This window comes from Aspergillus piperis (genome assembly GCF_003184755.1).
Source record: "Aspergillus piperis CBS 112811 unplaced genomic scaffold BO85scaffold_18, whole genome shotgun sequence".
In the NCBI taxonomy this organism is placed as follows: domain Eukaryota; kingdom Fungi; phylum Ascomycota; class Eurotiomycetes; order Eurotiales; family Aspergillaceae; genus Aspergillus; species Aspergillus piperis.
Window position 1 is genome coordinate 400063 of NW_020291608.1, and position 15115 is coordinate 415177.

General features: G+C 50.0%; 4 protein-coding genes across 4 annotated transcripts; 2 read left to right on the forward strand and 2 right to left on the reverse strand.

Annotated features, from left to right (window-relative positions):
* Window positions 1–496: 496 nt before the first annotated feature.
* BO85DRAFT_97416 (uncharacterized protein) lies at window positions 497–1177 on the reverse strand. Its single transcript, XM_025665820.1, has one exon. The coding sequence runs from the start codon at window positions 1081–1083 to the stop codon at window positions 712–714; it is 372 nt and encodes a 123-aa protein (XP_025512641.1). The 5' UTR covers window positions 1084–1177; the 3' UTR covers window positions 497–711.
* A 4780-nt stretch (window positions 1178–5957) lies between these two features.
* On the forward strand, window positions 5958–7829 carry BO85DRAFT_461912 (OTU family ubiquitin thioesterase; the record flags this gene model as incomplete). Its single annotated transcript, XM_025661816.1, has 7 exons — window positions 5958–6206; window positions 6262–6348; window positions 6422–6485; window positions 6535–6800; window positions 6896–7167; window positions 7237–7677; window positions 7748–7829. 7 exons carry the CDS (start codon window positions 5958–5960, stop codon window positions 7827–7829), a joined length of 1461 nt encoding a protein of 486 aa, XP_025512642.1.
* Window positions 7830–9359: 1530 nt separating this feature from the next.
* BO85DRAFT_490918 (sugar porter family MFS transporter) lies at window positions 9360–11760 on the forward strand (the record flags this gene model as incomplete). The annotated part of the gene is made up of 12 exons (XM_025663683.1): window positions 9360–9437; window positions 9500–9644; window positions 9709–9849; window positions 9912–9976; window positions 10042–10087; window positions 10139–10584; window positions 10673–10763; window positions 10815–10870; window positions 10932–11181; window positions 11237–11333; window positions 11416–11542; window positions 11602–11760. The coding sequence occupies 12 exons, from the start codon at window positions 9360–9362 to the stop codon at window positions 11758–11760; spliced, it is 1701 nt and encodes a 566-aa protein (XP_025512643.1).
* Window positions 11761–11970: 210 nt separating this feature from the next.
* Window positions 11971–14352, reverse strand: BO85DRAFT_461914 (putative C6 transcription factor (Gal4); the record flags this gene model as incomplete). The annotated part of the gene is made up of 7 exons (XM_025661817.1): window positions 11971–12343; window positions 12393–12868; window positions 12933–13624; window positions 13683–13999; window positions 14087–14181; window positions 14232–14261; window positions 14320–14352. The coding sequence occupies 7 exons, from the start codon at window positions 14350–14352 to the stop codon at window positions 11971–11973; spliced, it is 2016 nt and encodes a 671-aa protein (XP_025512644.1).
* Between the last annotated feature and the right edge of the window lie 763 nt (window positions 14353–15115).

Sequence of the window (15115 nt, forward strand, 5' to 3'; positions counted from 1 at the left end):
AATATGTGCACAGTACATCCGTTCGACAGGCAGTTGCAGGGCTTTCCCCTCCGTAACTCTTTGAATGTGCCTTCAGGGATCAGGGATAAGTGTCAGTTACCGGTGTGTAAAGACGTTTTGCCTTGCAATGAACCGAGAATACACCGAGGTAGATGTCTCGAATGATAAGGTTGCTGCCAAAATACTACTAGTATAGTACCCTCTTCCTCTCTGCTACCAGTGACAGTTGACACTGTCAAGATAGACTGGCCAGATCCCCTGCGATGTGTCAGTCTCCACATCCGCAGCTGCCAGATGTCTTAATTTTGGTTTATTCATCGAGTTGCTTTTTCGCTGATTTATGCTGCATCCGTCTGTCGCGAAATGCAAGTGCAGGTCTCTCTTCCCACTTGTACAGTCATGACAAGTCCTCGGTAACTGACGACGGATACCCTAGTCTAGAATGTTGGTGGGACGAATCGGAACGATATCATCTTGCATGAATGGCGGGAGAGAAGGGAAGGAAGAGGAAAAAAAGAAATTGAGAAGAAAAAGTGAGGGAGAAAAAGAAAGCAAGAGAATGAAACAAAGAAAGGAGAGATTCAGGTACTCTGTGCTCCGTGATGTGTCAAGTGCCGTGACAAAGTACGTACAGCGGACGAGGCAACCAGGTTTTGCGGACCTGGTGGGCTACAAGGGACCCCATACTTACTTACTTACTGTAGTGACTAACTAGTTATCGGCAGTGAGGCACCTGACAAAGCACCACCCACCACCCACCACCTCATAGCTAGTAGCATATGTACCATGTACCATGTATCCCCGGCCAGGGAGCGCGCACAGAGACCGACCTTTGTTAGAGGGAGGGGGGAAGGAAGGCGGAATAAGCAAGCGATCAGGGATCCTGAGAGCGGACGGACGATGGATGGATTTCGGAGCGGCTTCCGAGGTAGCATATGCAAGCCCCCTCTTAGTTGGATCGAGAATCTTCCTGGAGCCAGAGTCATTGGTAGCCTGCCATCTCGGGCCATTTGATGCGGTTTTGGCAACCTTCTCCCCATGCGGTAGGAGACGCGGTTGATTACGATCCTTGTCCATGGCCATGGTCACAATCCGGAGGGCTGACTGGATGGCTAGTCACACCGACAGGATGGCACCAGAGGTCTTACCATCTTACGGTGGTCTGATCCCCTTGTCAGATACCAGTGCAATCAACGTTGATGCTCGCCCGTTGCTTCTTGCGGTCCCGGTGTGGTGGTTGGAGGCCTTATTGTACAAAATCCGTGCGGCGGTCAACTGTGATGGGATTGGGGAGGATGGGATGGAATTTGACCGTGTGATTGATTGATTGTCCGGGGGTTTTGAGAGAGAGAAAGAGAGTGAGAGGTCAGTGGTTTAGTAGATAGTTTAGTATGCTCATCGGTACAGACCGACAGACACGTTGTGGTCGGAAGTAAGCAGCGATACATGAAAGAGAAATAAGACTTTGCCAACACCTCCACCATCACCATCATCATCATCAACCATCCACACATGAGAGATATGTCTCAAGCTGGGGCCGTGGAAGTTTAGTGCTTAGAAAGCAACGAGACAGCGAAGCCACGGAGAAAAAAAAAAAAGGCAGAGAGTTAGACCGGGAAAATGAGGGAAATGAGGGAGAAAACAGCAGAGCGTGCGCGCACTGGGAGCAGTGAGGCACCGGCGGAATCCCGTGTCTTGTCGCAGATTCCGACTCCGCACTTGGAGCTTCTGCATGCAAGACGGCTGGTAGCAGTGCGCGGATGGACGATAAATTAAATTGAAATAAACTCGACAAGCTATCTACCCGGGAATGACTTGTCCCTTTTTCACCGTCCAGCGGTGTTGGATCGAGCAGGGCGCGTGCGTGGAGACAAGGGCAGGTTCGTCGGCCGTAAATGCAGCTGCAAGCGCTAAGACAGACTGGTGTTGAGACCGGCTCCCACTCGCCCGAGTTAGCTCTGGAATAGTCGACTAGGCAGGAGTCAATCTCGGATTCCAAGCAACCACAATGGTTTTGCTCTAATCAGATTACTAGTCGTTCTGCTAGACCGGCCCTGCTGCAGCTACTCCGCCAGTCAAGCGGATTTGTCGGCTATCCTGCCAGGACATGTGGCCGTTCTCGAGTGCATGGAGGATCAAGAGGCGCAGGTAGCTAGGGGTCATCGGTTGTATCGAGATCGGGCGTTCGTTTCTGCTCCCCCCAGCGGCAGATGAGTGAGTTGTGTGGAAGAGCGTGTATTATTAGTTAAGTAGTATTGAGTATGTGTGTGGCCGATGGTTGGTCTTTGGCTGCTTTCCTTTGGTATTATGTTTCGGTGGTTGTCTCGCGCCTTCACTTATTTAGTTTAGTAACTATTATTCGTCCTTGTCTTTTCCTTAATCAGCATCATCATCACTATCATCGATCGCTCATCGGCAATATGCTAGGAGGGAGAATACGACACCCCTCAAAGTTATGTGTTTTGTCTTTTTACATCTCGTTTTGATTGCTAAACCCCATTCCCGACCCTACAAGGACTGCGATCTGAGCACCCGGACTGATCCCGTGGGTTGGAACCCTCGCAGCCAATCAGAGTTCGTTCACCACCTTGCCTCGTGATGGTATCTACGGCATCGTAAATTCGTGAAGAAGTAAGTAGTAAGGGGTGGATATACTCCCTATGTACTCCTTATGTAGATGTTCCTTTTTTGTAACTATTCAACAGCTTGGCTTATCAATCAGGATGCCCCGGCTGTCCCTGTTCACCCTTTCCCTTCCATGGGTGATTCTCGCCCTGTTTTTCCCTTGAATTTTCCTTTTTTCTATTTTTACACCGATGAGGATCATCCCGTAGTATGTCCGGAGTAGATGAGAACCAGCGTGAGGTGGGTAAAGCAGGACTTCTTCAGCCAGCTGGATGGACAGACTGAATGACGGGTGGGTGGATGGATCCAATCCCATCCCGTCGAACATGAATCAGGAGCAAGTACCACCTCCGACTGTTGCACAGGATGGGGATGACCGCCAGACGATGATCATCCCCATTGGGTCCCCGTCCAACCGGCTCTTCCGCTGCACTTTTCAACTTGTGCTGCTGTAAGTCAAGCGATGGTGAGGTTTTGTTTTACCCTACCGAAGGGGGGCGGTAGTTATACCCACCACACAAATAGTAGATGAGAATTAGCAAATTATAATCATTATAATTCTTCTTATTTCCCTTTATTCCTTCTTAGGTGTTGTTGTCGAATGATGTTGTGATCCTAGTTTGTTTCTGTTCCTGAGTGAGAGATCGTTATTGGCCGTTCGCTGGCATTGTATTATTGTGTCTAGTAGTTGTGCCTAGTTTCCATTGGTTTTCACTAGTACATAGGGAAATGGAAAAAAAGTAGTTAGTCAGTCCTCGTTTGTAGACGTTGATGTTTCCTGCATGGACTAGTTTTCAAGCAGAAACAAAACAAAACAATACCGCCCTCATGTTACAAAGCAAGTCCAGCCGATCATTGATATCCAAACGCTGTGAGGATGGTTGACCAGCCATGTCTTGCATCGTTTGGTGGTTCGGTTGCTGCTGGCCTGAATATCAACCATTTAAAACGTCATGGTTTAGTATTTCTTCCGGCAGTTTTGTCCATCCGTGCATTCCAGGATTCCAATTCCATCCACCGGTCCCGGAGGCTTCGATCAACAAGTATTACAATAGTTTCGCTGCCTGCCTTGTTCTAGGGGTAGATAGTAAATGAAATGATGATGGGTGGAAGTGATTGTGCATGAGTGCGTAAAATAGTGATTAAGAAAAAGAAAAGAAAAAAAAATAATCTATTTATTTTTGTATGAGTGAAAAAATAAAAAAGGGAATAAAATGACCCTGGTTGATTGAGACCGACTTGAATAATTTTGGACTATCCATGCTGGTGGAAACACACACTTTTCAAGCAAAGCACGCATCCATCCGCTAGCGAGTCGTGACAAGCAGACCGACTTGACCGAACTTGTATTTGGACTGTATGTATGAACGACCCCGTCGGAAACCCCGCGCCCGGCCTTAGTTGTTGAAGGTCAGTCAGTCAGTCAGCCTTTCTTTTCCTCGAATTATTATTTTTATTATTATTATTTCCTTTCTTTTCTCTCTACTCTCCATTCTCCACGAACGCATCCATCCTTCCATTGCTGGCTGCTTAATTTTCTTCCTTATTAAACCCTGGTCACCTCGGGGTTTTAAAAATATTCGGGATATGGCATTGATTTGACTCGTCTTGTCTTGACACTCTATTTACTTGCCTTTTCCCTCACACCCCCTTCCTCAATATCTATCTATCTTATTATCCGTCTATTTATCTACCACGGAGTACTCTTACATTACTTACTACCACCACTATTAGGTTCTTCCACATCCCTGCTCGGTCTACCAGTCTTTTTTCTCTTCCCCTACCTTAAATCTGTTCATCCCATCATCCATCATCCTCTCATCCACTTTCCCGTCAAGTGATTAGCCGGTCGCCCTGACCATCCAGAATCCATCGTTCAGCCTTTTCCTCCTCTTTACCTTCCCCCTCCCACACTTTACAGTTTCCCGCCCACACTTTTGCCCGCCCACTTTCCTCACACTTTTGCCCCTCAAACAGAAAACCACTTTATCTTACTGGATCTCCCGCCATTCCGAAGAGCGACGGACTGTCTATCATCATTACCGCTTTGGGGCATAGTATAACACCCTTCGATTTCCATCGGCCACTTTCACCGACGCATCCCAAGCATTGATGCCACGGCACATGTGACACACCTGGGACGTATGCACTTCAGCCGTAGAGAAAAAGAGAGAGCTTTTGTTGCAGATTTCCAGTAGGTCCAACCACGCTTTTCCTTTCAATGGGCTTTGACATCACCTTGCCGGTTTGTGTTATCTTACCTTCGCATCCCGCTTCTCTCTGTACTATTCTCTCCCCCATTCCTTCGCTTTTGCCCTTTCTTCCCCCCCAACACTTTCTCCCCTCTTTATCCCTTTATTTCTCGTTCTTGCGGCTTTCTCTGCATCTACTATTACTGTCTTGGCTCTCCCCGACCATCAAACACCCACCCCCGATCTTTAATCCCAGTGGCGTTCCGGGTACCTTGCAATTCTTCCAAGGGCATCCAATCGACGATGGAGTAGCATCCGTTACATCTCCCAGCGCATCAGATGCAAGGCGTGTGAGTGCTGGCATGTCAACCGTGTGGGAATCCTTGTCCACCTCATTCTGTCTGGCGTTCGCCGGCCTGGAAAGTCTTTTTGTAAAGGAGGGTTGATTGTGTGCAGAGGCCGTGGCCTTGCGCGCCACTCAGCATCGCCAGATGCTCTTTCATCTCTGGCTCTCGCATCCCTCGAGCCAAGTGCATGATTGCGTACTCTATGTCTCTGCCTGCTCAGCTGCCTCTGACCTCCCCTTTCCCCGGCTATGTCAGCCCCTCCCTCTTCTCATCTTGATCCTCTATTCCTCCATCCTGTTTTTGGTACCTCGGTCCCGCGAGTCTTGATCCTTCTTGCCTTTCCAATGCCAGCGTCGGATCCCGTGGACGTGATTCTGCGGCTGGCAACCGGCTTCGGTTCACCATCTCTGCTAGCACCTTCCCACATCCTTGGTAGATCAGTTGCTTCTCTCATCATCATTGGCTGAGTCTGTTCGTCTCTTCACGGATGAATTCCCGGGAAACAGCCCTCTTGCAACTTCTGCACGGCTACGGGCTTGACGAGATATGCTAAGGACGTCACATAGTAGGTCGGTTACATCAGTGAATAAACCCAGCCGGCTGGTCATCACTGTGTCACACAAGAACTTTGTTTCAAACGATGCTCATTTGTCTCGTGTGTATTACGTTCTTCCGTCATGTTCTTCGCTAAGTGAATAAAGGTCCTGTCTCCCTGCTAAGGAAAGGCTTCTGGCGACTTCTCCATCCCTAAGCGACTGCTCCTGAAGCCGTGTATCCAACGTCTTTCTATGCGATGTCCCTGTCGGATCTTCCCTGGAACCGTTTCGACCCTATCAACCACTTTCCCACTGGACAGGATTCAACTTCCGGCTTCTATCCTCAACACCCTCATTCATCCGCATTCTTCGATCACGGATACTCGCAACTTTCAAACGCCCTTTATCATCCAGGCAACAACTTTTTCTTCAACATGAATACCCTTTCGACCGCCGAAATGGAGAGGTTCCAGAAACTCTCCAATGAATTCCAACCCGACGTGCAGGTAAGGGACTTGACGATCCATGTCCAGACTATCCGGCTCACCCGTGCACTTGAAGGGCCCTCCGGTGTCTACGAAACAGTCCAGTAGCGTCATTGCTATGGAGTATGCAAATGCGGATCCGACATTTGCCACCAAGACCAATGTACGCTCCTTCACTGGTCACTCCTCCAATCCCCCGAAGTAGGAGCCGAAGTAACTCACAGTGGTTCCAATAGGCTCTTGCTCTAACGCACCCCCTGACACGAACCATGAAAGGAGACGGAAACTGTGGTTGGAGAGGTAATCACTCCCGTATCACTGACGATGGAGGTTTGCTTACACTGTGTAGCCGTTGCATTCGGATACTTTGAGAATCTGCTCAACCTTCAAAATCCAATGCAGGTGCACCATGAATTGATGCGGATAAAGGCGATGAACGCACTCCTCGACCAAACGGGTCAAGAAGAACACCTATACGAGATTTTCGTGGACGCAACAGAGGAGGTGTTCAACCAGATATCCACCGCCATCCAGAACGGCATCCGGGACGAGACCTTCCTCGTCAATGCATTCAACGAAGAGTATAATTCAAATGCTATCATCACTCATTTCAGGGTCAGTAATCCTTGCAGCGCTGCTATTTTCTTCCCGCATATCAACCGGGAATGTGAGGTTTTGCGACTGACATGTTAATACGCAATGTACTACAGCTGCTAACAAGCGCCTGGATGAAACTTCACCCGTCTCGATACGAAGCCTTCCTCTCCATGCCCCTCGAGCAATATTGCGCGACACGAATAGACGTGGTCAGAACGGAAATCGACGAGATCGGCCTCCAAGCCTTGGTGGATGGGGTAATCGAGGGGTCCGGATTCGCCGTGGAGATCATGTATCTCGACCGCAGCGAAGGTGAAGCGGTCACTCCTCATCTCCTGACCCCGCCCCGGGCTACTGGCGGGACTATCTGCCTACTTTACCGCCCGTGAGTCTCATTCGCGATGCGCAGACTCTAATCAACTGGGCGCCATGGATCACGCTAACATAGCCGTAGGGGCCACTATGACCTACTCTACCCAGCCGAACCTACTGTGAATATGGAACCCGTGGTTAATTACCAATACGCAATGACTTCTGACTATGCCCCCTGGGATCAAGGTGCCCTCGCGTTCGATGTGAACTCCAGTTTGATGACCATCCCCAATCTGATGATGGACCCTTCTTTTGGCATGGCCCCCTCTCCAATGCCGGCGGCTCCTCCCAGTCCGTACCGGGTATCTCCCCCTCAGGAAGTGTACCAGCCGCCCCCCATGCATGCATCACCTCCCATGTCTATCGCATCACCCCCGCCAGCGCCACCGCGGATGTCGGCACCACCACCGCCCATGAGCTCCCTGCCACCCCGGTCGTCTGACGGGCCGCAAATCCGGTTGAACCCACTAGTGATGAAACCCAACCTCAGCCACTCTCTTCCGGTCACCACGCCGTTCAAGAAGTGAGTATCTCCGTCCCACCGCTCATGACGCCCTTCTGCACTTGCCGGTGCCACATTCTAACCCTTGCAGTAGTTCACCATACAATCAAGCCCATTTCCAGAACCAGGATTTCGAACCCATCCACTGGGAGCCTAGCGATTCCCGCAAATGAAAGGTCATTCATTGCCTTATTCCTTTTCAGCCATGTGAGCAGTAGTTTGAACCGGAATTTCCCACGATCTTTAGCGCCTGAATAATTTGTGTTACGCTCTTTCCATCGAATATGCAAGTCTGGTTTCCAGCAGGGTGAACGGAGGCTATTGTCCTAGTGCTTGGCTTGGCGAAGAAGCGTATTGTTTTCAGTATGGCATTGGCAAGGTTGTGGCTTATTTGCTTCGTATTCCTAATTGCTCCAACAGCCTGTCTGTTCCTTTTCAGCGTCTATGCTATGGGTCGCATTCGGTGGGCGTGGGTTAGCTTCAGCTCTAGGTGCAAATTGTGAGACTTGGGATAAGACCACTCATTTACTCTTTTAGAATCCGACTGCTGGATGGCGTGCATCGATGCCCGTGGGCAAACGAAGCATGGCATAACCGAGCTGCAAAGTCACGCAGTCGGAAAGTGTTTAAGCAGGTTCACAAGGCTTCCCGCATGCCAGCCGGGATTGACCATCCCAGACCAAGGATGGCAAGTCCTACATCTTGCTTGTAAACCTCGGTCTTTGTCTGCAGGAATGTCTTGCATGGTGGCTGCTTGGAAGCCTATCAAAGGCGTGGCCGATAAGCATCCCACATGCGACTGTTGCATCATATACCCGGCGTGCATGCGGTGACAAAACCCCTCATTTCATGTTATTTGAGTCACAACTGCCACCACAGCAGACTGTACCACATCTTAGACGAGTGATCGAGTCATCATTCCGCTTCACGTAGCATCGAGGAGTTATGACGCAACGTGCTGTGATCTGAACGTGTGAGGGGAAGAAGAAAACTGAATGCCATACACAATCTGTGAATTAATTAGTATCCGCATTAATATCTGGTAATGGAATATTCTCGGTCTCGGCTGCTTACCCGGTAGATCCATACTAGACGTCTGCGATGTCTGTGTACCTAGATCCTAAGGCTGCACTGTGCTGATTCGGGCAAACACCCAATTCTTTTTTAAAACCAGTCCATAATCATCACATGATGGCCAAGCGTCATCTGATTTTCTATCGGACAGGAGTCATCATCTTCTCATCCACAACCCACACCGGCCGAACTGTGGATGTTCGGTCAACAACTCTAATCATGGCCCGATTTTTGGTTCTTCTTCCCCCACGGTGGGGTCCACGGAGCAACTCCGCTTTCCTCTCAACCTTTCCCCGCATCAATCCATTCCGTAGTATCACTCTTGGATGCTGTTGTCATGACAGGGGCGAGTCACTACGTACCTATTGCGGAGTACTCTTCTCCGACTCCGTTGATACTCTAGTTGACGCCCCTCGTGAGTCGTTTCTTAACCTCTTGCTGTCGTCGTCAGAACGTGGGATTCTGTGTCCATTGGACGGAGTACACCTCTCCGTTCTAGCTTGATGCTCCTTCGCGGGGAAGAGATAAACATAGGTGAGTTGGGTATACTTATAAAGAGATACTGCCCTGGGATATCGGCCGTATGTTGATTGTGCGTCAAGAGTTTAACGCTGAAGAAGTATGCAGTCATGGCTCCCAGCACTCAGAATCCCAATGGCGGTTTCGCTCTGATATACCAAAACCCTTACCTGCTCGGCGTTGCATCGGTGAGTTTCATACGAATCTGAAAGAGTCAGATAATATTCTGACCTGATTCATAATATATTAGTTCTCCACTCTGGGTGGGCTGCTCTTTGGTTATGATCAGGGCGTGGTCTCTGGTGTGATAACTATGCAATCATTCGGCGCTCGGTTTCCTCGAGTGTACATGGACAGCAGCTTCAAGGGGTGGTTTGTGTCGACTCTGTTAATTTGTTTGTCCCCATCATGCCAATCATCCCACACATATGAACGAACGGTCACTTACTGTCTCCATAGCTGCGTGGTTTGGATCCCTCATCAACGGCCCTATCGTGGACCGACTAGGCCGCAAACTATCCATCAACCTCGCTGTCGTTGTATTCGTCATTGGGTCAGCCATTCAATGCGGTGCCGTCAATATACCAATGCTCTTTGCCGGTATGCATCCTTTTCCTGACATTTCCAACACCTTTCCCCTGACAACAGCTCACACACCACAGGACGTGCAATTGCAGGCGTAGCCGTTGGCCAACTAACCATGGTAGTACCTCTGTATATCTCCGAGGTACATATACACCCTCCTCCACACATCCAACAGAATAACCACAGTACTCATCCTCGACCCAACAGGTCTCCATCCCCGAAATACGTGGCGGTCTCGTCGTTCTTCAACAACGTGAGTATCCCCCAATTCCACCCACACAACCACACCCACTAACCCACTCAGTCTCCGTCACCATCGGCATCCTAATAAGCTACTGGATCGACTACGGCACCAACTACATCGGCGGCACCCGCTGCGCCCCCAACATTCCCTACACAGGCGGCACCACCTCCTCGCCCTCATTCGACCCCTACACGGACATCCCCCAGAACGGCATCTGCACCGGCCAATCCGAAGCATCCTGGCGTCTCCCACTCGCCATCCAGATCATCCCCGCCCTAACACTCGGTCTAGGGATGCTCTTCTTCCCCGACTCCCCGAGATGGCTACTAATGAAAGAACGAGACGACGAAGCTCTCCAGGCATTATCCAGACTGCGTCGCCAATCAACCAGTAGCCCAGACCTGACGAATGAATACCTCGAGATCAAAGCATCCATTATGCTGGAGAATAGCTTCGCTAGAGAACGGTACCCTGATTTATCGGGGTTCAGGTTGCATGCTGCGCAGGTTCGTTCCCCTTCCCTCTTCCCCATATACCCACAATTCAGCGTTGAGTATCTTTCTAACACATCAATGATGATGGTGATGACGATAGTATATTTCACTCGTAACCACATGGGCACGATTCAAGCGTCTAGCAATCGGATGCTGTATCATGTTCTTCCAGCAGTTTATGGGCTGTAATGGTACGTCATTTACCTCCTGTTATAGATGGCATGTGCTAATCAATCCCAAAGCCATAATTTACTACGCCCCAACAATCTTCGCTCAGCTGGGCCTCGATGGAAATACTGTATGCTTATCAATCTTCTGTTTATCTCAAAAGCAGCTGACGAACTAACACGATCAAACAGAGCTCCCTTCTCGCTACCGGCGTTTATGGGATCATCAACTGCCTTAGCACCCTGCCCGCGCTTTTCCTAATCGACAAGGTCGGTCGGAGAGTGTTGCTCATGTCTGGTGCCACGGGGACTTGCATCTCGCTGGTGATCGTGGGTGCGATTATCGGGGCCTATGGGTCGGATCTCATCCATCACCGATCTGCCGGGTGGGCGGGGATCGCATTCATCTATATCTACGATATTAACTTCTCGTACTCTTTTGGTATGTTTTTTCTACTACTTTATATGGAAAGTGGATCGTGCTAATGTGCATATAGCGCCTATCGGATGGGTCCTGCCATCGGAAATCTTCAATCTATCCATACGCTCCAAAGCTATTTCTATCACAACTTCCGCTACTTGGATGTGCAACTTGTATGTCCAGAAAGTCCTTTGTTTTTGCCATTTCTGTTTGTATCCATGATTGTCATGACTCATTGCTGACATTTGCACCTAGTATCATCGGCCTCGTCACCCCTGATATGCTCGACTCAATCACCTGGGGTACCTATATCTTTTTCGCAGCGTTCTGCCTTCTGGCATTCGGGTTCACTTTCTTCTTCATCCCAGAGACCCGTGGAAAGGTATGTTTGGTTTGCCCTTGGTTATCCACTTGACATCGCTAACATGACGACTTGTTTAGACGCTGGAATATATGGATCTCATCTTTGGTGACACGGCTGCCCATGAAGAGAAACAGCGTATTGTCGGAATCGAGGCTCAACTGCGCGGCCTCGAAAGTCACACGGTCGACCCGGAATTCGTGAAGCCCTTCGCACAGGAGGAAGAGGACGTTGCGTGAGGGTCCATAACTTTCATAATCTCTTGCAATTTTCCGCCTTCATATCAAACAGCGGGTTCCGCTTGGTGTGATAGTTCAAGAAGCGGGTCCTTCGAGGAATGGAGTTCCGGCTGTGACATCCTCTTTTGTTCTGTAGGCTCCGCCACATTCACGTATGACCCTTGACCGGCTCTAGCCCCGAAATCATCTCCTCTCGGCTTTGACAGATGCTCAGACAAACTCGTTCTGTGGAGGGAAGTTTACCCATTCCGAGAAGTCCATGCCAGCAAGATTCAACTCCTGGTCCACGTCCGGAAACATACTACCAAATGTTGGGTCGTTGAAGAGCTGATCGGAGAAGGGCATCAATATGGGTGCTGTCTGTCCTGCAGTCTTATCGGTGGCGGCACTCGTGTATGCCGGCGAACAGAGTCGATTTACAACTTCCAGACAACGAGTCGCAAGGCGGTTGTTGCTGAGAGAAGGGTGTACCAGTAGCTTCTTCGTGGACTCGATCTCCTGGAGCCAGCTAGGGGCTTCCGTACTTGTCGGGTCGGTCATAAGCAAGATAATCGGGATGACACCAGCTTGAAACAGGAAGTATCTGTGGAGAATGTCAGCGGTGTCAAGGAAAAGGGTCATGGGAGACATACAGCATGTACCATGCACCAATCCTTGTGCAGACGTGGTTGTTTACAAAATCTGCGATCGATGATATTGTCAAACGCGCATTCCGAAGACAAAGCCTCCTGCAATCTGCCTCAAGCGGATCCTCAGGTTCGGGGGCCGAGTTTGGTGTCCATCGACGCGATGCCCAACGAAGAAGAATGGGACGGTATAGAAGAATCCTCAAGTTCCAGTCGCGCCACATCAACCGATTGCGGACAAGAGCGAATGCATCCGATATCGGTGTGGGTGGCTGCTTAAAGTAATCAGGAAGACCATTGTACCATTCTTCCATTGGTCTTTGGAGACCGAGCGTTTCCTCTGGCGTTAAACTCGGGCCTGAGATGAGACGCTGATACACACTGTTGGTAAGGAGATGGAACCTAGCCTGGGCTATTAAACCGGAATAGAGGGTTGGTTCGTTGACCTCATGGGGTAGGGCGGTAGTGAGGGGCGTAAGAGCCTGCAGGATGAATCAGACATTGTACGCCGGATTAGAGGATTATAGTCACAATGCCGAGTCTTACCTCATCGTGGATGTTGAGTACATGTTTTGCGTCCATGACATCGTCTTCAGGCAAGAGAATAGGCCGGCCGAAAGTCTTGGCCGCACCGCTATCGAAGATGTATACTCCCCACCACAGGCGCCGCCTAACCTCGCGCTGGAGAAGGCTGATCTTCCAACCAGGAAATTCTTTATGGAGGCCCAAGCTCATGGCCATCCTAACCGCCAGACCGAGAAAGTTCCATCCGGTATTAGGCTTGTTCCGTTTCTGGGCATAGTTGCTCAGAAGCAGTAATGCCTGGACAAGGGTGAGGTTTCCAGTTTCAAACACAGACACCTGCTGTAAATGACCTCTCGCCTCTTGGTAGAATGTAATATCCAGGTCAGAATTGTCGTCACCGATACTCCACGCCCCCAAAGCCAAGATCGTGTTCAATAGGATCTGCCATGCCTGACCATGTGGCCGCGGAACTTGCTCGTAGAACTGCGCTCGGAAAGTACCCTCGTGGACGAACGGGTAGCTGGTATGGTAGTTGAGGAAGAATGCATCCATGAAAGCCTGTTCGACGAGACCAGAGGGCGCGGTGCTGAGTAGTTGAGCCTTCAAAGGCACTCTTTCCATGCCATAACTTGATTTTGAGGATCTGGCAGGGATGTTAAGGTCAAAACCATGCTTCAACAACGCTCGAAGCGGCACAACGCTGGAAGATGCGCCTAATACAGACAGTTAGCACTTGCAATCCCGAGTTGCAAAGCAGTCGGACACACTGACCGAAGTAGCCAGCTCCTTCTGGCTTGATGGACAGGGCAGCCATGCCATCTGTCAGGTCGCCAACTGTAATTTTGTTCTCCGCCCAGTCGAATCCATCAGCCTGCTGCGGCAGCGCTTCCGGGGCTGGTTCGGCCCGATCCGGCTCAGCTTTTGCAGGGGTGGAATGCCGGGACGAGGACTTCGAAGAACCAGGTTTTGGTGGACCCTCCTGATCGTGCAAAAGAGAGCGGACGGTGGCATCCAGATCGCCGCCTGGGAACAGCCTTGATAGCGCTGTTTCGAAGGCCTGTAAGCGCTCCTCTACGTAGGTCAGGTGTCTAAGCAAGGATTAGCAATTGATTGGTTCCATGGGTCATGGGAGTTTGACGACAGTACTGAAACCCCAAGGCAATGGAAGGACTTACTGTCGTGTTAGAGGGCTTCTGGTGACCTTAGGACTGTAATTGCATTCTTTGTTCAACTGCTTGCATTGTGCGCATGTCGGCTTCTCTTTCGAGCACTACGATGAAGATTAGCTAGATGCCGGGAGACTGCGTAGGAGCGGCTTACCTTGGACTTCCGGAGCCGACATTCATCACACTGTATGTCCACTATTAGCTTGATAGGTTGTCTCTTCCCCTTTACATAGGATACTCACAGCATAGGAGTGAGAATCACGTGTACTGGCCATATTTAACGTCGAAAGTCAATTTTGATGTACCCCAAGTCTCTTGCGCGCTGATATGTACACCAAACTGATGTCATCTGGGGAGACTTTGTTAGCCATCAACTACAGCGCTAATCGTGATTGATGTTGATCTGCGCCGCAAGATGAAGTCGAGCGAAGTATGAAGAACATGAGTACTTTTGTAGACACATTTTTTTACAGGCTGAAATATAACAACAGGAATGTTCGAGTGTCACAGATTCCTGCTTAAATGATGGATGGATACATGTACAGGAGGTCTGGGAAACAGGCACTTTAAACGTCTCCAAGACCGGTGGGGTATGGATAAAAAGCGAGGTGCCTGAGTGTAACACGCTTGGAGCGAGGGACATGGATGGGGCGGCCAACTTACGATCGGCGCGGAAGCAGTTAAGGGCCCAACGCTTTTGGAGCCGGACGATAAGTTATCGGGTACGGCTCCAACGCTCTAAACTTATAAGTTGGCGAGAAGAGGACGAGACCTGGATGGATGCTCGACCAGCGAGTGCGACGATGATTGCTGATGGACTTTTGGCTCGTGTGGGGGAGCCAGTCAGGTGACGGGCCGAAAATTTCCTCCTGGAAATTCAGGAATCAACGGCGTCGCTTCAGGCAGGAAGGACCATTCCCCTCACGGCTCTGAGACGATAATCACAATCATACGGCATGCCTTAGCCTGAGAAGAGCGTAGAGTATTCAGCAGTTCGCATAAAATGCCTCAGTGATCGGCACGGGTGACGTGAAGCTA

Excerpts from the sequence above, each read along its gene's own strand:
- BO85DRAFT_97416 (XM_025665820.1), bottom strand. The coding sequence starts at position 1,083 with ATGGCCATGGACAAGGATCGTAATCAACCGCGTCTCCTACCGCATGGG.